The 15,549-nt window shown below is 47.8% G+C and overlaps 1 protein-coding gene across 1 annotated transcript in view; it reads right to left on the bottom strand.

The window, feature by feature from the left end:
• The window catches only part of OTOP1 (otopetrin 1), a 42,909-nt gene extending 30,191 nt beyond the window's left edge, over positions 1-12,718 (bottom strand). The window contains exon 1 of the mRNA XM_068974984.1: positions 12,304-12,718. Coding sequence (XP_068831085.1) covers positions 12,304-12,718 — 415 coding nt within the window. The remainder of the gene's footprint in view (positions 1-12,303) is intronic.
• Between the last annotated feature and the right edge of the window lie 2,831 nt (positions 12,719-15,549).

The raw sequence follows: 15,549 nt of genomic DNA, 5'->3' as shown, positions 1-15,549 counted from the left end.
AAGCAATTAAAAAAATAAGCACAGGACTAGAATAGACATTTCTCCAAAGAACATACGTAAATGGATATTTAACACATGAAAAAACACTCAACAGTACTAGCCATCAGGGAAAGGAAAATGAAAATTACTATGAAATGCCATCTCACATGCATTAGGATGGCCACTACCCAAAAAAGAAGAGAGAGAAAAAAGATGGCAGGGGGAAGGAGAGGGGAAAGGGGGAGGGGAAAGGAGGGGAGGAGGGAAGGAAGGAAGACAAGAAAGGAGGGAGCAAGGGAGGAAAGATGGAAAATAATAACAGAGATGCAGAGAAACCAGAATCCTTATACACTGGTGATGGGAACATGAAATGGTGTAGCCCCTGTGGAAAACGGTATGGCAGTTGCTCAGAAAATCAAAAACAATAACTCCACATGGTCTAGCAATTCCACTTCTGGGTTTCTACCAAAGGATCAAAAGCAGGGACACAAAGGGGTACGTGGACACCGATGCTCATGGCAGCATCATTCACAAGAGCCTAAAGGAGGAAGCAACCCAAGCGTCTACGATTGGATGAATGGATAAAAATGTGGCGTGTCCATTCAGTGGAATATGATTCAGCTTTGAAAAAGGAAGGCCGTTGTGACACGTGATACCACCTGGTCAAACGGTGAGGGCATCATGGAGCTCAAGGTCCGTAAGTGAAATAAGCCAGTCACAAAAAGACAAATACTACATAATTCCACTTATTCCTTGGAGTAGTCGCATTCACAGGAACAAAAAGTAAAACAGTGCCTGCCAGGGGCTGGGTGGAGGAGGAAATCGGGAGTTATTTAATGATACAGACTTCTAGTTTTACAAGATGAAAGAGTATTGAACATTAACCGTAATTAATTCACAAAAATGAATGTATTTGACACCACTGAACTGTACCTTTAAATGATTAAGCTGGTAAATTGCATGCTATGTTTATTTTATCATAATTTTTAAAAAATTCTAATATATATAAAGCAAATTCTACTATTGGCCTCAAGAGCTAAAACTAGAAGAAAACATTATGACTTGTTTACCATTGTACAGGCCTCAGGCATATTCTGAGGTCTGACAAATGATGTACATTCAACAGAATTTGGGCAAAACAAAAGAAGTCCTCTAGAAGACTTTCCCATGCAAAATGATCAATCTAAGAGTGTCATTGTTCTGCTTAAAATATCTCAGTTCTTTGATCCTAAAAGCCCGCTCGCTAAAGAATAAAAGTAAGGGGTATAAGGTATACAGGAACTTTCTGTACTATCTTTGCAACTCTCCTTTAAAATAGAAAGTTTACTTTTTAAGAATGACAGGGACATGTCTATAGTCGTAGCATGTAAAGTGCTGTGCTAGTGACATGGAGAAAGGAAACACTCTTTGATGGTATATCCGGCATGGTTGACAGCAAATGAAAACAAACAAAAACAGGCATATGAATAAGATTGGAAAGGAGTATGCAAAATACATTTAAAAAGGAACTTGTAACCAAATGAAGAAATTAGCAAGAAAAGCATAAAAACTGTGGAGATTTGATCAAGGCCAAAGTCCCTAGTCTCTCCTCTGGGCCAGCATCAACCACCATTCATACATTCTCTCCCACGAAAGCAGGAAACCAGATCGTGTGTGACATGCATTATGGCAAGAGAGAGAGGAGGGCCTGGGCCATCACAGGGAGCTATAACATTACAGCTCCGGCCTAAGAAGCCTCCAGTGAGGAGTAATGCAATCGCCTGGCTCCTTTCCACTGCTCAAAGCCTTGCAGAAACAACTCTAAGTCACTTTTTTTTTTTTTTCCAAATTCTGGAAAACCCCCAGTGAAATCAGAAACCTCACAGGAGTGGAGATTCAATCCCAGTACTTTGAAATGGTTTGACAAATGCATGGTTCCTTTTGATTACAAAGAGAAATGGCCAGATGAAGTGAGGCAGGCTGATTGGGTGGCAAGGGCAGAGGCTGTAACTCTGGGGACCCGGCTGTGTCACAGACAGAATGTGTGAGTTCAGATAGGTCATTCCCAAGCTCCTCGTCTTGGTTTTCCCATCTATAAAAACGAGACTGGTCCACCGCCGTGGTTCTCAAACTTGAGCCTGGGTCGGAATCACCTGGAGGACTTGTTAAAGCAAAGGGTACTGGGTCCCACCCCCAGAGTTTCTGATTCAATAGATCTGGGGCGGGGTGCCCAAATTTGCATCTCTAACAAGTTCTCACGTAGAGCGTATGCTGTTGGCCTGGGACCCCACCTGGAGAATCACTGATTTAGGACATCTCTGTCACTGACATTTCAAGGGTTGTGATAAGAACATCATATGCCTTCTCACATTCCTGCAGCCCTTCCTTCCTTCATCCATCCTCCCATCCATTTCTTTCTACAACAAATGTTTTAGGGACTCCTACTATACATGAGGGGCTTCCCAATTGACACAGTGGTAAAGAATCTGCCTGCCAATGCAGGAGACGCATTGGGTTCAAGCCCTAGGTGGGGAAGATCCCCTGGAAGAGGAAATGGCTCCCCACTCCAGTATTCTTGCCTAGGCAATTCCATGGACAGAGAAGCCTGGCGGGGGCATGAGGCATTTTGTCAGGCGCTCAAAGGTAAACAAATAAGATTGCTGGAGGAAAAAAAAATACACGCATATAACACTGCATAAATTGGGGTGTGCAGAAGATATAGAGGGGTGAGCTGGCCCCAAACTTCTCATCTGCATCATGCAAAATCAGAAGCCAGTGGAAGAGTAGCAAGAGTCCACTGCAAGGAAAGGACTGCAGTTGAGAAACACTGTTCCCAGGCAAGAGGGTGCCCATGGGTCAGGGCAAAAGACAGAAAGATATTTGAAGATATGCAGAATATAATTGTTTGACACCTCTTTGTTGTTCAAATAAGATCCAGGCACTTGGGATATAAAAACATCAATAAAATAAAGTATATGTCCTTGGTGAGTTTAACCTTCTAGTGGGGAAGACAGGAAAATAAGCAAATAAGTGATAAACACAGAAGAAATGTCAGGAAGTGTCAAGTGCATGAGGTTGATGATGGTAGTCAGAAAAGGATTCTCTGAGAAGGTGACAGCTGAACAGACAAAAAATGATGGGAGAAAAATATCCACAGAACTCAGCTGACAAAGGGCTTTAACTAAACAATCAGGAGCTTTAACCAAACAATCAGGAGCTTTAACCAAACAATCAGGAGCCCCCTTAGCGAGGGAAGATGTAGAGGAAAGGGAGAAACAATGAGCGATAAACTTTGCAACAGACTGAAGAGGTAGATGGATATATAAGGGAAGGAAAGAGAGAAGGAAGGGAGGGAGGGTGTAAATGCGTGGATGATGGATGGATGGATGGATGGATAGATGGTGGATAATGGATGATGGAAGAAGGGATGGATGGATTATGGATGGATGCATGAGTGAATGGATGAATAGTCCAGTTTAATAGAAATAAGAAGAAAAAAAAAAGAAAGAAGAAGATTGTAGAAGTTATATCTAAATGGATGAAGATAAACTGTCTGGAAATGTGTAATTTACATGCTCTTTAAAGACTTGTGATACAGACTAAAGCTGGGGATGGACTGAGTGAGGAGCAGAACAACCTTTCAAAGTTCTCAAGGTAAAGAGACGGGTACTAGGGGAAAAGAGGGAAACAAATGCATTCTAAAGGTCTTATCTCTTTGGAATAGAGAGGGATGGGAGGATCTTGGAGTGGGAAGCAATGTGGTGAGAATGGAGTAATATTTATCTGATTATGAGAATGAGGAAAGGTAAGCTAGTGATTAATAGAGTAGAAAAACACAGTAGAACGTTCAAGTTCTCCAAAGAGCAAACACTGGAAAAGGCAAATGAGTCAACAATATGTACAATAAATCATTATAATCACCCTAAAGAAAAACAGAAACAACAAACTTCAGAATATAAACCATTACAATTAGAATGGTCTAAGTCTCCCATTAATTAGTAAGCAAAGATGGGAATCCTGAATTAAAACCAAAACCTAACTATATGATCTTTACATGAAACACACTTTTAGCTGAGTGACAACGCTGGAAAACAGGGAGGTGGACAAAGCGGAAGTAGGCAACACAAACTAAAAGAAACGAGGTAGACGAATGTTCATATCCGACCACACGGGATTCAGGATTCACTGTAAACACTTAGGACAAATAATTCTTCCATCTTTATCATTACATGTGAAAAAAAAAAAAAACATCATCTATGAGGAAGACATCATAATCAAATAATCCAAATTAAATCATTTTTTTTGTGTGTATTTAACTCCTACTTAAAAAAAAAAAAATTGAGTGAAAGATTTCAGAACCAGACAGACCTAGCAGACATAGACAGGACATAGAGGAACTGAACTGCACAACTGACAGACTTGGTTTTACGACATCACCTTGCATGTTGATAAAAATCAGTTATGTCATAAAAGCACAGAACATAGAGTGTCATGGTAGGTACTAACACCCTGGCTTCAAATTCATTTGCTACCACTTTATTATTGTTGATGACCTTGAGCAACTTCCTAACTTCCCTGTGCCTCCATTTCCTCATCTGTAAAATGTGGATTATAAGACTGACTGTCTCCTAGGGATGTTCAGTTCAGTTCAGTCACTCAGTCGTGTCCAACTCTTTGTGACCTCATGGACTGCAGCATGCCAGGCTTCCCTGGCCATCACCAACTTCCGGAGCTTGCTCAAACTCATGTCCATTGAGTCGGTGACGCCATCCAACCATCTCATCCTCTGTCATCCCCTTTTCCCACCTTCAATCTCTTCCAGCAGCAGGGTCTTTTCCAATGAGTTGGCTCTTCCCATCAGGTGGCCAAACTTTGGGAACTTCACCTTCAGTCCTTCCAATGAATATTCAGGACTGATTTCCTTTAGGATGGACTGATTGGATCTCCTTGCACTCCAAGGGACTCTCAAGAGTCTTCTTCAACATCACAGTTCAAAAGCATCCATTTTTCGGCACTCAGCTTTCTTTATAGTCCAACTCTCACATACATATGTGACTACTGGAAATGGCAAAGTAATGTCTCCGCTTTTTAATATGCTGTCTAGGTTGGTCATAGCTTTTCTTCCAAGAAGCAAGTGTCTTTTTATTTCATGGCTACAGTCACCATCTGCAGTAGCCTAAAGGCTACTTTGGAGGTCAAGAAAATAAAGCCTCTCATTGCTTCCACTGTTTCCCCATCTATTTGCTATGAAGTGATGGGATCGGATGGAATGATCTTAGTTTTCTGAATGTTGAGTTTTAAGCCAACTTTTTCACTCTGCTCTTTCACTTTCATCAACAGGCTCTTTAGTTCTTCCTTGCTTCTGCCATAAGGGCGCTATCATCTGCATATCTGAGGTTACTGATTTTTCTCCCAGCAATCTTGATTCCAGCTTGTGCTTCATCCAGTCCAGCACTTTGCATGTTGTACCCTGCATGTAAGTTAAATAAGCAGGGTGACAATTTATAGTCTTGATGTACTCCTTTCCCGATTTGGAACCAGTCTTTTGTTCCATGTCCAGTTCTAACTGTTGCTTCTTGACCTGCATACAAGCTTTTCAGGAGGCAGGTAAGATAGTCTGGTATTCCCATCTCTTGAAGAATTTTCCACAGTTTTTGTTGTGATCCACAGAGTCAAAGGCTTTGGCATAGTCAATAAGTCAGAAGCAGATGCTTTTATGGAACTCTCTTGCTTCATCGACAATCCAGCGGATGTTGGCAGTTTGATCTCTGGTTCCTCTGCCTTTTCTAAATACATCTTGAACATCTGGAAGTTCTCGGTTCATGTACTGTTGAAGCCTAACTTGAAGGATTTTGAGCATTACCTTGCTATCATCTGAAATGAGTGCAGTTGTGCAGTAGTTTGAACATTCTTTGGTGTTGCCTTTCTTTGGGATTGGAATGAAAAATGACCTTTTCCAGTCCTGTGGCCACTGCTGAGTTTTCCAAATTTGCTGGCATTTTGAGTACAGCACTTTAACAGCATCATCTTTTAGGATTTGAAATAGCTCAGCTGTAATCCATCACCTCCACTAGCTTTGTTCGTAATGATGCTTCCTAAGGCCCACTTGACTTCGCATTCCAGAATGTCTGATTCTGGGTGAGTGGTAACACCATCATGGTTATCTGGGTCATGAAGATCTTTTCTGTACAGTTCTTGTGTGTATTCTGCCACCTCTTCTTAATATCTTCTGCTTTTATCAGGTCCATACCATTTCTGTCCTTTATTGTGACCATCATTGCATGAAATGTTCCCTTGGTATCTCTTAATTTTCTTGAAGAGATTGCTAGTCTTTCCCATTCTATTGTTTTCTTCTATTTCTTTGCACTGATCACCGAGGATGGCTTTTTTATCTCTTATCTCACCTAGGGGTGTAGAGGAGATTAATAAAGTCAACTGTCTCCTAGGGGTGTGGAGGAGATTAAATGAGTCATGACATGGAAAGCACCCAGAACAGGGTCCCACAAATAAAAAAATTCTACAAGGATGTTATCATCCTTATTATCATCACTTTACTAGGTAGAGCCAATTAGAAGGTTCTGCAGCCATATTACTTGAGAATAATCCTAAAATGCTTAGTGTTGGCAGAGGGGAGACCTCTTCTTCTGTGTTAGGTGCCCAGAGCCCTCCTCGGGGCCTAGAATCTTGAACTGTAGACTCTTAGAGGTTGAAGTTACCACAGAGCTAGTCTACATCCCCTGTCTCATGCAAAGATGCTTCCCATTGCATCATGACCAGCACCTGTCTGGTCTCCACCTGAATGTGCCCAGGGCTGGGAGGCTCACCCTTTGCATCACCAGCTGCTGCTTAGATTAGAATGCTCTTCCCCACACAGAACTTCAGCCAGCGTCCCAGAACCACCATCCTCTTTCCTGGCAATTCTGCCATCATTCACTCATTCCTTCATCCATCCATTCAGCTACCCATTCATCCATTTGATGATTCAGTAAATATCAACTGGCACTCACTGCATGTTAGGCAGTGTGCCAGGAGCTCAGGTTATAATGGGAAGTGCATTCAAACAGGGTCTCTGCTTTGAAGAGCTCACTATCTGGTTAGATCAACAAACTGAATGACACAATCTCTGCTTGTGAAGTGCTAGGAGGAAAATGAACAGGATGTTATAAGAACATACAACCTGGAAGACCCACCTGGTCTGAAAGCAACATGAAAGGCTTCCCTGAAAAAATGACTCTCATTTCCTAGGAAACCCCCTACCATCTCCACATCCTCTCCTCTGGACTGTCTGTACACCCCTTTCACTCCTCCTGGGGCCACCCCCTAGCGGCACCCATGTGATGCTCAACAGGGGACACTCCACTTGCAGCCTGACTTCCTTTCCAATCAGTGCCCAACCAGCATCAGCTTTTTAGGCAGCTGCATTGTAAGGCTGAAATCCTGAGAGGAGATTTGTATTTTCTACTAGAGCAGAAATCCCATCCAAAAAACAAAACAAAAAAGTACATGTGAGAGAATGCAGGCAGTTAGGCAAGACTCTCTCACAGTAAGCCCAGGCTGAGCCTAGGAGATAGTCGCTCCCTTTCCTGGGGATATTGCTCAAAAACCCCTGCATCTTCACCTGCTCCAGAATTTTGCTGGGTGTCACTGTCATGCTCAGTTCTCTATATTCTGTGTATTCTTTTATCCTTTTTTAAATTCAAGGTAGCCTCCCGAGACCCTACATATTCTCCCTATATGTAATGTACACACGTGCTCAGTTGCTTGGTCATGTCTGATTCTTTGCAACTCCATGGACTGTAGCCCTCCAGGCTTCTCTGTCCAGGGGATGGGATTCTCCAGGCAAGAACACTGGAATGGGTTGCCCTGCTCTCTTCCAGGGGGTCGAACCCAAATCTCCTGCATTGCAGCAGATTCTTTACTGCTGAGCCATCAGGGAAGCCCCACCCCCGACATTAGGGTATCATCCCATTTTACAAATGAGGAAATTGAGGCAGAAAAGTGAGGCTACATGCAGGGGGGTGGGGCAGAGAGCTCTTAGCCCTCGTGCTCTGACGTCCCTCACTGTCTGCACCATCCTTGCCCCCTCTTGCAGCTCTCCATACAGGGGCCTCACCCGAGCATCCTGTCCCCAGAGCCCAGCCAGTGCCCCAGAGCTCAGTCCAGGCTGTTGAACCAAACTGAATCAATGTTTCTGCCCAGGCACCACGAAAGGTGCCCCCATGCTGTGGGCTCTGTTATTTTCTGCATGTTCCAAAGATTCCTCTGCTGGGTGGAGAGGACAGAAGTTACATGGAAGTGAGGGATTTTGCCCCCTCTGTCACCCTCTAATATCACAAGGAGCTCAGCCCTCTTCTCTTTCTCACTCTGTCTGAATGTTTCCATTGACAGGGGCTCAACCCTCCCCCTGATGCCCTTTCAGCTCCTTGGTCCAGAAGATGAAGACGATAACATCCACCTCAAGAACCGCTGTAAGACTGGAAATATTACACTAAGTGAAAGAAGCTAATCACCAACAGGACATATTAGGTGATTCCATTCACTAAAATGTCCAAGCCAGGCAAATCTAGAGATAGAAAGTAGATTCATGGTTATCTGTTCCTAGGGTGGATATGGGTTAGGGCTCTCAGGGGGTAAGAGGTATCAGGGGATAAGAGCTAAAGGGCACATGCTTCTATTTGAGATGATAAAACGTTCTAAAAACTGACTGTGGTGATAGTTGCACATATCTGTGAATAGGGTTATTCACAACCCATCAGCTTGTGCACTTGTGTGTGTGTGTGTGTGATTGTGTGTGTGTGTGTGTGTGTATGTGTCAGTCGCTCAGTTGTGTCCAACTCTTTGCGACCCCATGGACTATAGCCTGCCAGGCTCCTCTGTCTATGGAATTCTCTAGACAATAATACTAGAGTGGGTTGCCATTCCCTTCTCCAGGGGATCTTCCCAGCCCAGGGATCAAACCCGAGTCTCCTGCATTGCAGGTGGATTCTTTAAATGGGTAAATTGTAGATTATGTGGACTATGTCTCAAGAGGACTATTGTTTAAGAAACAGGATAAGAATTGCTGGGCATGCTGACACGTGCTCACTATACTCACAGCAGGAACAGAAGCCCAGGAAAACAAGGGGTGTCTGGAGAGGCTGTGTCTGCAGAGGCCTGAGGTGATCAGATTGAGATGAACATGCATCCTGAGGAGGGAGCCACCTGAAGCCCAGCACCACGTTTATGAACTTGCTGCATCCGCCCTGAAGTCAGCAGGGTGGACTGGAATCCCACGGGGACCCACCCTGACCGCTCCCTTCTTAGCCGCAACAGACACTGCCACAGGGCTGCATGTGGGGTTTTGCAATCCTGCCAAGCATCCTCCAGGAGTTTCTGGCTGCACTGCCAGACTGTGGGCTCCCTAGGTGCAGAGACAGTTGCATCCTTGGATCCTGTAGCCTTCATCCCTTGCCTCTATCTCCTCCTCTGCTCCCTGCCACCATCCCCGACAGGCCCCACCTCTCTTAACACAGGTGCTTGGAACCATCTGTTTTTGCAGCCTTCAATTTCTCACACATGGAGACGGCCTCTTTTTGAAATCCATCACTGCATCCCAACCTTCATCTCTATGGCCACCTGTCCTGGGCATGTCTTACAGATGCACCTTGCTTTACTTGTAGCCCCCTAATAGATAAGGGCCACAGTACTCAGAGCAGACGGAGAGGCAATGTGCCGTGTACACAGATGCACCTCATTCTAAAAAGAGGTGTATAACTGGGCCACTTTGCTGTATAGCAGAGATTGGTGCAACACTGTAAATCAACTATCCTTCAGTTTTTTAAAAAAGAAAGAGAAAAAAAGAAGTAATGATAAGAGCTAATCAATTATGGTGCAGGAGAGGGCAGAGAAGCAACCAATGAATCTTTTCCTAAGCCCTCTTTGCATAAAAAAAAAAAAAAGAAGAAGAAAAAAACGAAAGAAAGAAAAAAATTGGGGGAGCACACCATAAAAATCTGATCTCATTTCAAAAGGAGTAGATTTGGGAGTGATTATTCACACACACAAAGAAAGCATCACCGTAACAAACGACTTTGTTAGGGACAATATCTCTAACCAGCATTCCGAACACACTCATTAAACGTGGCTATTAGTCCTATTGTCGTCATTGCCATGATTTTGTGTTAATAACACTTCTCTGGGCTTGAGACAGGCCAGAAACCAGGAAAAAAGAAACCTCCCTTCACCACTGCAGTCCTTCAAGAGACCAGAAACAACAGAAACAGGACCTTGGTAACTAACAGGATGAAACAGCTACTCATGGGATTTTCCTGTCACTGCGCACCAGGGTTGGCATGAGATGTCCTGCTGCTGCCAATTCTTCCAGAAGAAATCAGTCTCTTTACTCAGCAAATAGAGGATCTGGATGAATAATTCATCCTTCCTGCTGATTTTTTACGACAGCCAATGATTTTTGTTCCCCCCAAAGTCTTCACTTTCTCATATGCAGTAGGTGAGACAGAATGTCTTCTACTCAAAGAAATGTTTCACAGCTCATACCAAGACCCAAAAACTTTCTCTGGAAAACCTCAGGGTCCCGAATGCCACAGGCTGGCTCAGAGCTGTAGACTTCCAAGACCAACACAGAAGCCAGGGCAGAGCTAAGTCAAACCTGTCTTTCCAGCTGGGATTCCAAGGAAAACCTCAGTCCCTGCTTCAGCTGAAGGCACTTCCTTTGGCACTGTGGCCTCCTAGCGTACTTTTGGGATGATTAGGCTCTTGCCTCTTTGATAAACCACAGCTCACTTACAGGGGTAGACAGTGCTTCGCAAACCACGTTCAGGCAACATCTCCCAGCTCCTTCCCTGAAAGGCAACCAGGATTCTTATTTTACTGATGAGGAAACTGGGACTCAGAAAGGCAAGGGTAACAGAGCTGAGTTATCGCGCCATGCCTTCAGAGTCAGCACCACTTCCATCATCCACATGCCTCACCTGAAGCGTTCTGTTATTATGGACAACTTGCTGAGTGTCCAAACAGCCACACCATTTACTGAACACCTACTACGTGCTCTCTCGACGTTGCCTCTTTTATTCCATCTCTGCCTGATGTCTAATGGACATCTCAGATGTAACACATCCACAGGAGGGGCCCTGATTCTGCATTCCCACCCTGCTCCTCCCTCTGTCTTCCTAGTCTTGGAACATGGCAGTGCCACCTACCCATTGACTGGGGCCGCAATGCTCAGAGTCTTCCTGGGAGGAGGGAAAGAGAGAGGAGGGAAGAGAGAGGAAGACCAGGGCAGAGGAGGGAGAGAAGGAAAGAGGAGGGGAGGGTGGGAGAAAGAAAAGACGGAAGGAGGGAGAGTAGGGGAGGAAGAGAGAAAGGAAAGAAGGAAGGAGGGTGGATGGAAAAGGGAGGCATGGAGGAGAAGGGAAGGGTTGGATGAGGGGAGAAGAAGGGAAGAAAGAAGAACAGAAGGATGGAGCAGGAAGGAAGTGAGGGAAAGACCAAGGGAAGATTCTGCCACTACAGAGAAGTGAAGGTCAAAAGCCTGTGTGTGATATTTTTGAGCCTAAGTCAACAGCCCAAAGTAACATTCCATTCTTTTTGCATGTTTGTAGGATCACAAAACCATGAACCTCCTTGAAACAACCACTTTCAGAGCAGCAATTTGGGCCACCCTGGAGTGGTGTGCAGTTTTTCCAAAGGCAAGATGAACTAGACACAGTTCCTGAGCCTAAGAAATCTCAAATCTCATCTGGATGACCAGGCTCATATCCAACTAGTCATAAGACAAGGCGGAAATTCACAAAAGCCAAAAGAGCTCTACACAGAGGCATGGAGACCCATGGGAGTGAGGAGTAATTCCTGCCAAGTGTGTGGAGAAGGTGGCGTTGGGGCCAGATCTGTGACGGAATGACACACTGCGACGGGAACTTGAAGCCTTTGAGCCTGGAGCACAGAATGAGGACAAAAGAGAAGATAAAACCGGAGTCACCTGGGACCCGATCAGAGAGAGCCTTGAACGCCAGGATAGGGAGTGTGGCCTCTGTCACGGGGTCAGTGGAACCATGGCAGGGCTTTAAATAAGGAAAGAAGGATGTGAATAGGTTTGTGTAACCGTAGCTGTAAAGTCGGAATATAAGGCAAGAGCCTGAAGGCGGAGGGAGAGAGACGAGAAGTGAAGGTGGGGGGAGGGGGCGCAGAAAAGATGGACAGGAAGACGGAGGCAGAAAAGACTAACGGAGAGAGGTGGAAGGGAGCGAGGGCGCAGAGATACCGCGGGGCTGCAGCTAGCGGGCGAGCAGGCTGGTTTCGCGGTGCGCTCGCCCGCCCGCCCGCTGGTTTGCTGCGTCGGGGACTCACCGCGAAGCCAGCGCGCGCCGGCGTACGTGTCCTTGAGGCGGATGAGGCGGCGGTGCGCGGAGCTGCGGCGCACATACCACAGCATCCAGAGCAGCTGCAGCAGCATGAGCGCCGTGAGGAAGCACAGCAGGTCCCTCTTACCCACGCCCGAGGCGTGCACGGCCCAGGCCAACAAGAACAGCAGCCCCGCCACGAACACGTTCAGCGCGTACTGGCTGCTCAGGGCCTCGGCCAGCTTCTGCGGGAAGCTCTCGCGGACGGCGCCCCGCCGAGGCGCCGGGGAACCCGGGGATCCCCGGAACCCCGGAGCCAAGAACGGGGCCGGCGGGCGGGCCGCGGGCCAGGACGAGCCCCTCTCCGAGTCGCTCGGAGCCGCCAGGGGAGCGGCAGGCGCCCCTTGACCCTCGCGAATCATTGAGTGACCCTCACCTAGTCTTGCCTCGGGGATGGCTGCGACTTGCGCCCCACCCGCTGCTCCCGTCCTCCCCTGCCCTAGCCCCGAGGGGCCTCGGCCGATCAGCCCCCCTGTCCTGATCACCCGCGGACACCTGGTCTCCCGCCTTCTGCCCCCTGCCCTCGGTCAAGGCGCTCACCCAATCCACTTACCACGTCCCCACCCGCTGACCCCAGCTTCTTCGCGCTCCCCTATGCACACTACCCACTTCCCCTCCTTCCGCAGGGTCCGGGGCAACCCTTCCCAGCACCCTGGACCCACGCGGAGTCCCCGATGCCTCGGTTGGGCACCAGCCTTGCCGCGACGGCCGCGCGTCCTCCTGCTCCCCAGCCCACCGCGTCCGAACCCGCCCGCCGTCCGCTGCCCTGTTGTCCCCTGAGCCGACGCCGGCTGACCCAGCCCTGCCCGGGCGACAGGTGGCTCCCGGAGTTGGGGTGCGAGGGAGAGAGGGGTTGTCCAGAGCCGGCCGAGAGGGTGGGCACGGGGGCGTGGCAGCGGGGGAACAGCGAGCCCGGAGGGTGCGTGTGCAGCTCCCGTGCCGCAGCGTCTGCGTGGCAGCCCGCGGAAGCTCGGGTTAGTGGGAAGGTGTCCGTGTGCGTGAGTCTGCCTGTCCTCGTCCCTGCGTGTCTCTGTGGTCTGTTTTCTCTGTGCGGGGTCTTTCTGTCTGGCCCGTCAGTTTTTGGGTGTGCCTGGTTGGGGCGGAGAGGAGGGGACGGAGTGGCAGCGCCCGTCCCTAGATCTATGACTATGGGGATGGCGTGTCTTTTTTGCTTTTTCTGTTTCTTTTTTGCTGTTTCTGTTCGCCCGTCTGCCGCAGAAGCTGTCCCTGTGTGTCTGCCTGGAGATGCCCAGAAGCGGATAAAGACGGGAGCCACTTCCCAAGAAAAGATCATCTCTCTCCCTCCTACAGGAGCATGGGGAGCTGCTTCTGGACTGAGCCGAGCTGGGGCTGGGGGCTGCCCCCGGGTCCTCCCTGGAACTCGAGGCCCAGGGCCCCTCCCTCAGCTCCCTCCGCACCGCCACCCCCCCGCCCCCCGCCCCGCCAGACCTTGTCCGACAGGTGCCCCTCTCCGGAGGTCTTCAGGCGCACCGGAGATCCGGGCTAGAGTAGGGAGCTGGGAAGCACGGCTGGCGGGGAGATGGAGGCTGGGGAGGGTGGGCAGGGCTCGCAGCAAGCCACAGTGCAGTAACAGAGGGCTCAGCGCCCCGGAAACACCCTCTTCCCCTTGGTTTAACATCCTGTTGTTTGCCGTTCTAAAGTTCTTAATTTTGAAACAGGGGACCCACATTTCATTCTGCAGTGGATTCAGCAAATTGTATGGCTGGTTCCGACTGCCAGAGGGTCCTGGCTGCAGGGAGCCCCCAGCTGGGAGTCAACCTGAGGACTCCGCCATCGTTCACGTTTTCACTTTGTTCATTCACTTATGTGATGGATACTCATTTATCCTACATTGAATTAGTTGCCGGATTCTGCTCTAAGTGTGGGGGATTCAGCTCTGAAAGAGTATCGTTATGGAGCTCACCTTCTAGTGGAGACACCCTCGTGGGACAAGTACTTAACTGTCTGGAAACGGGGAGAGAATCACAGGTGAGACTCAGCCCTGTCTTGCAGGAGCCCATGACCCAGGGCTGTCTGGATGGGGAGGGCTGGAGGAGCCCTGAGTCTGCCAAGCAAGGCGAGAGGTTCCCAGAGGAGGCAGCACCTGAACAGTCTTGGGAGAAGTAGGAGTTGGCCAGGTGACATGGGAGGGCAAGTAAGGGGGTTCCAGAGAGAGGATGAAACACATGCACAGAAATGAGTGCAAAAAGGGACTGAACATCAGGGACCGTGTCCATCCGTCGAAAGCTCAGAGTGTGCCCTTCACCTGGATGTCCCCAGAGCTAAGCCAGGTCGCTGTCAGTGAAAAAGCCAAGGAGTTAGTGAATGCACATGTAAATGGAGGCTGCATGAATGAATAAGTAAGCCAGGCGTCATCTTCTCATCAGACTAACAGGGGCAGTGGGATCCAATGAGTCCTCCCCACTGTGCTCCACCCCTGACCTTGCTTTGTTTTCCTTCTTTGCATAGTGTTACCCGGAATGTGTGTATTTCTGGGGCCTGTCTCTCCCATTGTAATGAAAGCTCTATGAGAAGGACATGGCCTGTCTCGTCCACTGCTGTATGTCCAGCACATAGAACAGTGGTACCCAGCACATGGCAGGTACTCAGTCAATACCTATTGAATTGTGTCTCCCCACAGAAGATGTTGAAGTACCACGGATGGTAGCCCACCCAACTCCTCTGTCCATGGAATTCTCCAGGCAAGAATACTGGAGTGGGTAGCCATTCCCTTCTCCAGTGGATCTTCCCAACCCCGGGATCGAACCTGCATTGCAGACGGATTCTTTACCATCTGAGCCAGCAGAGGAGCCCTGAAGTACCTGTGAATGGAAACTTGTTTGGAAATAAAAGTTCTGCAAGTGATCAAGTTAAGGTAATAGGATCCCATTCAGTATGACTGCCTCTTTCTTTAAAAAAGGAAACTTTGAAGACAGACACGTATGGAGGGAGGAGGATGTGAGGATATAGAAAGAATGCCATCTACAAGTCAAGGGTTATCTGAGACTACCAGAAACTAGGAGGGGCCTGAAACAGATTTTTCCCTCTCAGCCCTCAGAGGGGACCAACTCTGTGGACACCTAGATCTTGGACTTCTAGTCTTGAGAATTGTGGACTATAAATTTCTGTTGTTTAAGCCATCCAGCGTGGCCTTTGTTAGAACAGTTGCGGGAAACTAAGACATCCAGCTTAC

Source organism: Capricornis sumatraensis, chromosome 7 (assembly GCF_032405125.1).
Source record: "Capricornis sumatraensis isolate serow.1 chromosome 7, serow.2, whole genome shotgun sequence".
In the NCBI taxonomy this organism is placed as follows: domain Eukaryota; kingdom Metazoa; phylum Chordata; class Mammalia; order Artiodactyla; family Bovidae; genus Capricornis; species Capricornis sumatraensis.
The sequence above is the reverse complement of the archived record's forward strand: the minus strand, read 5'-3'. Positions and strand labels throughout refer to the sequence as shown.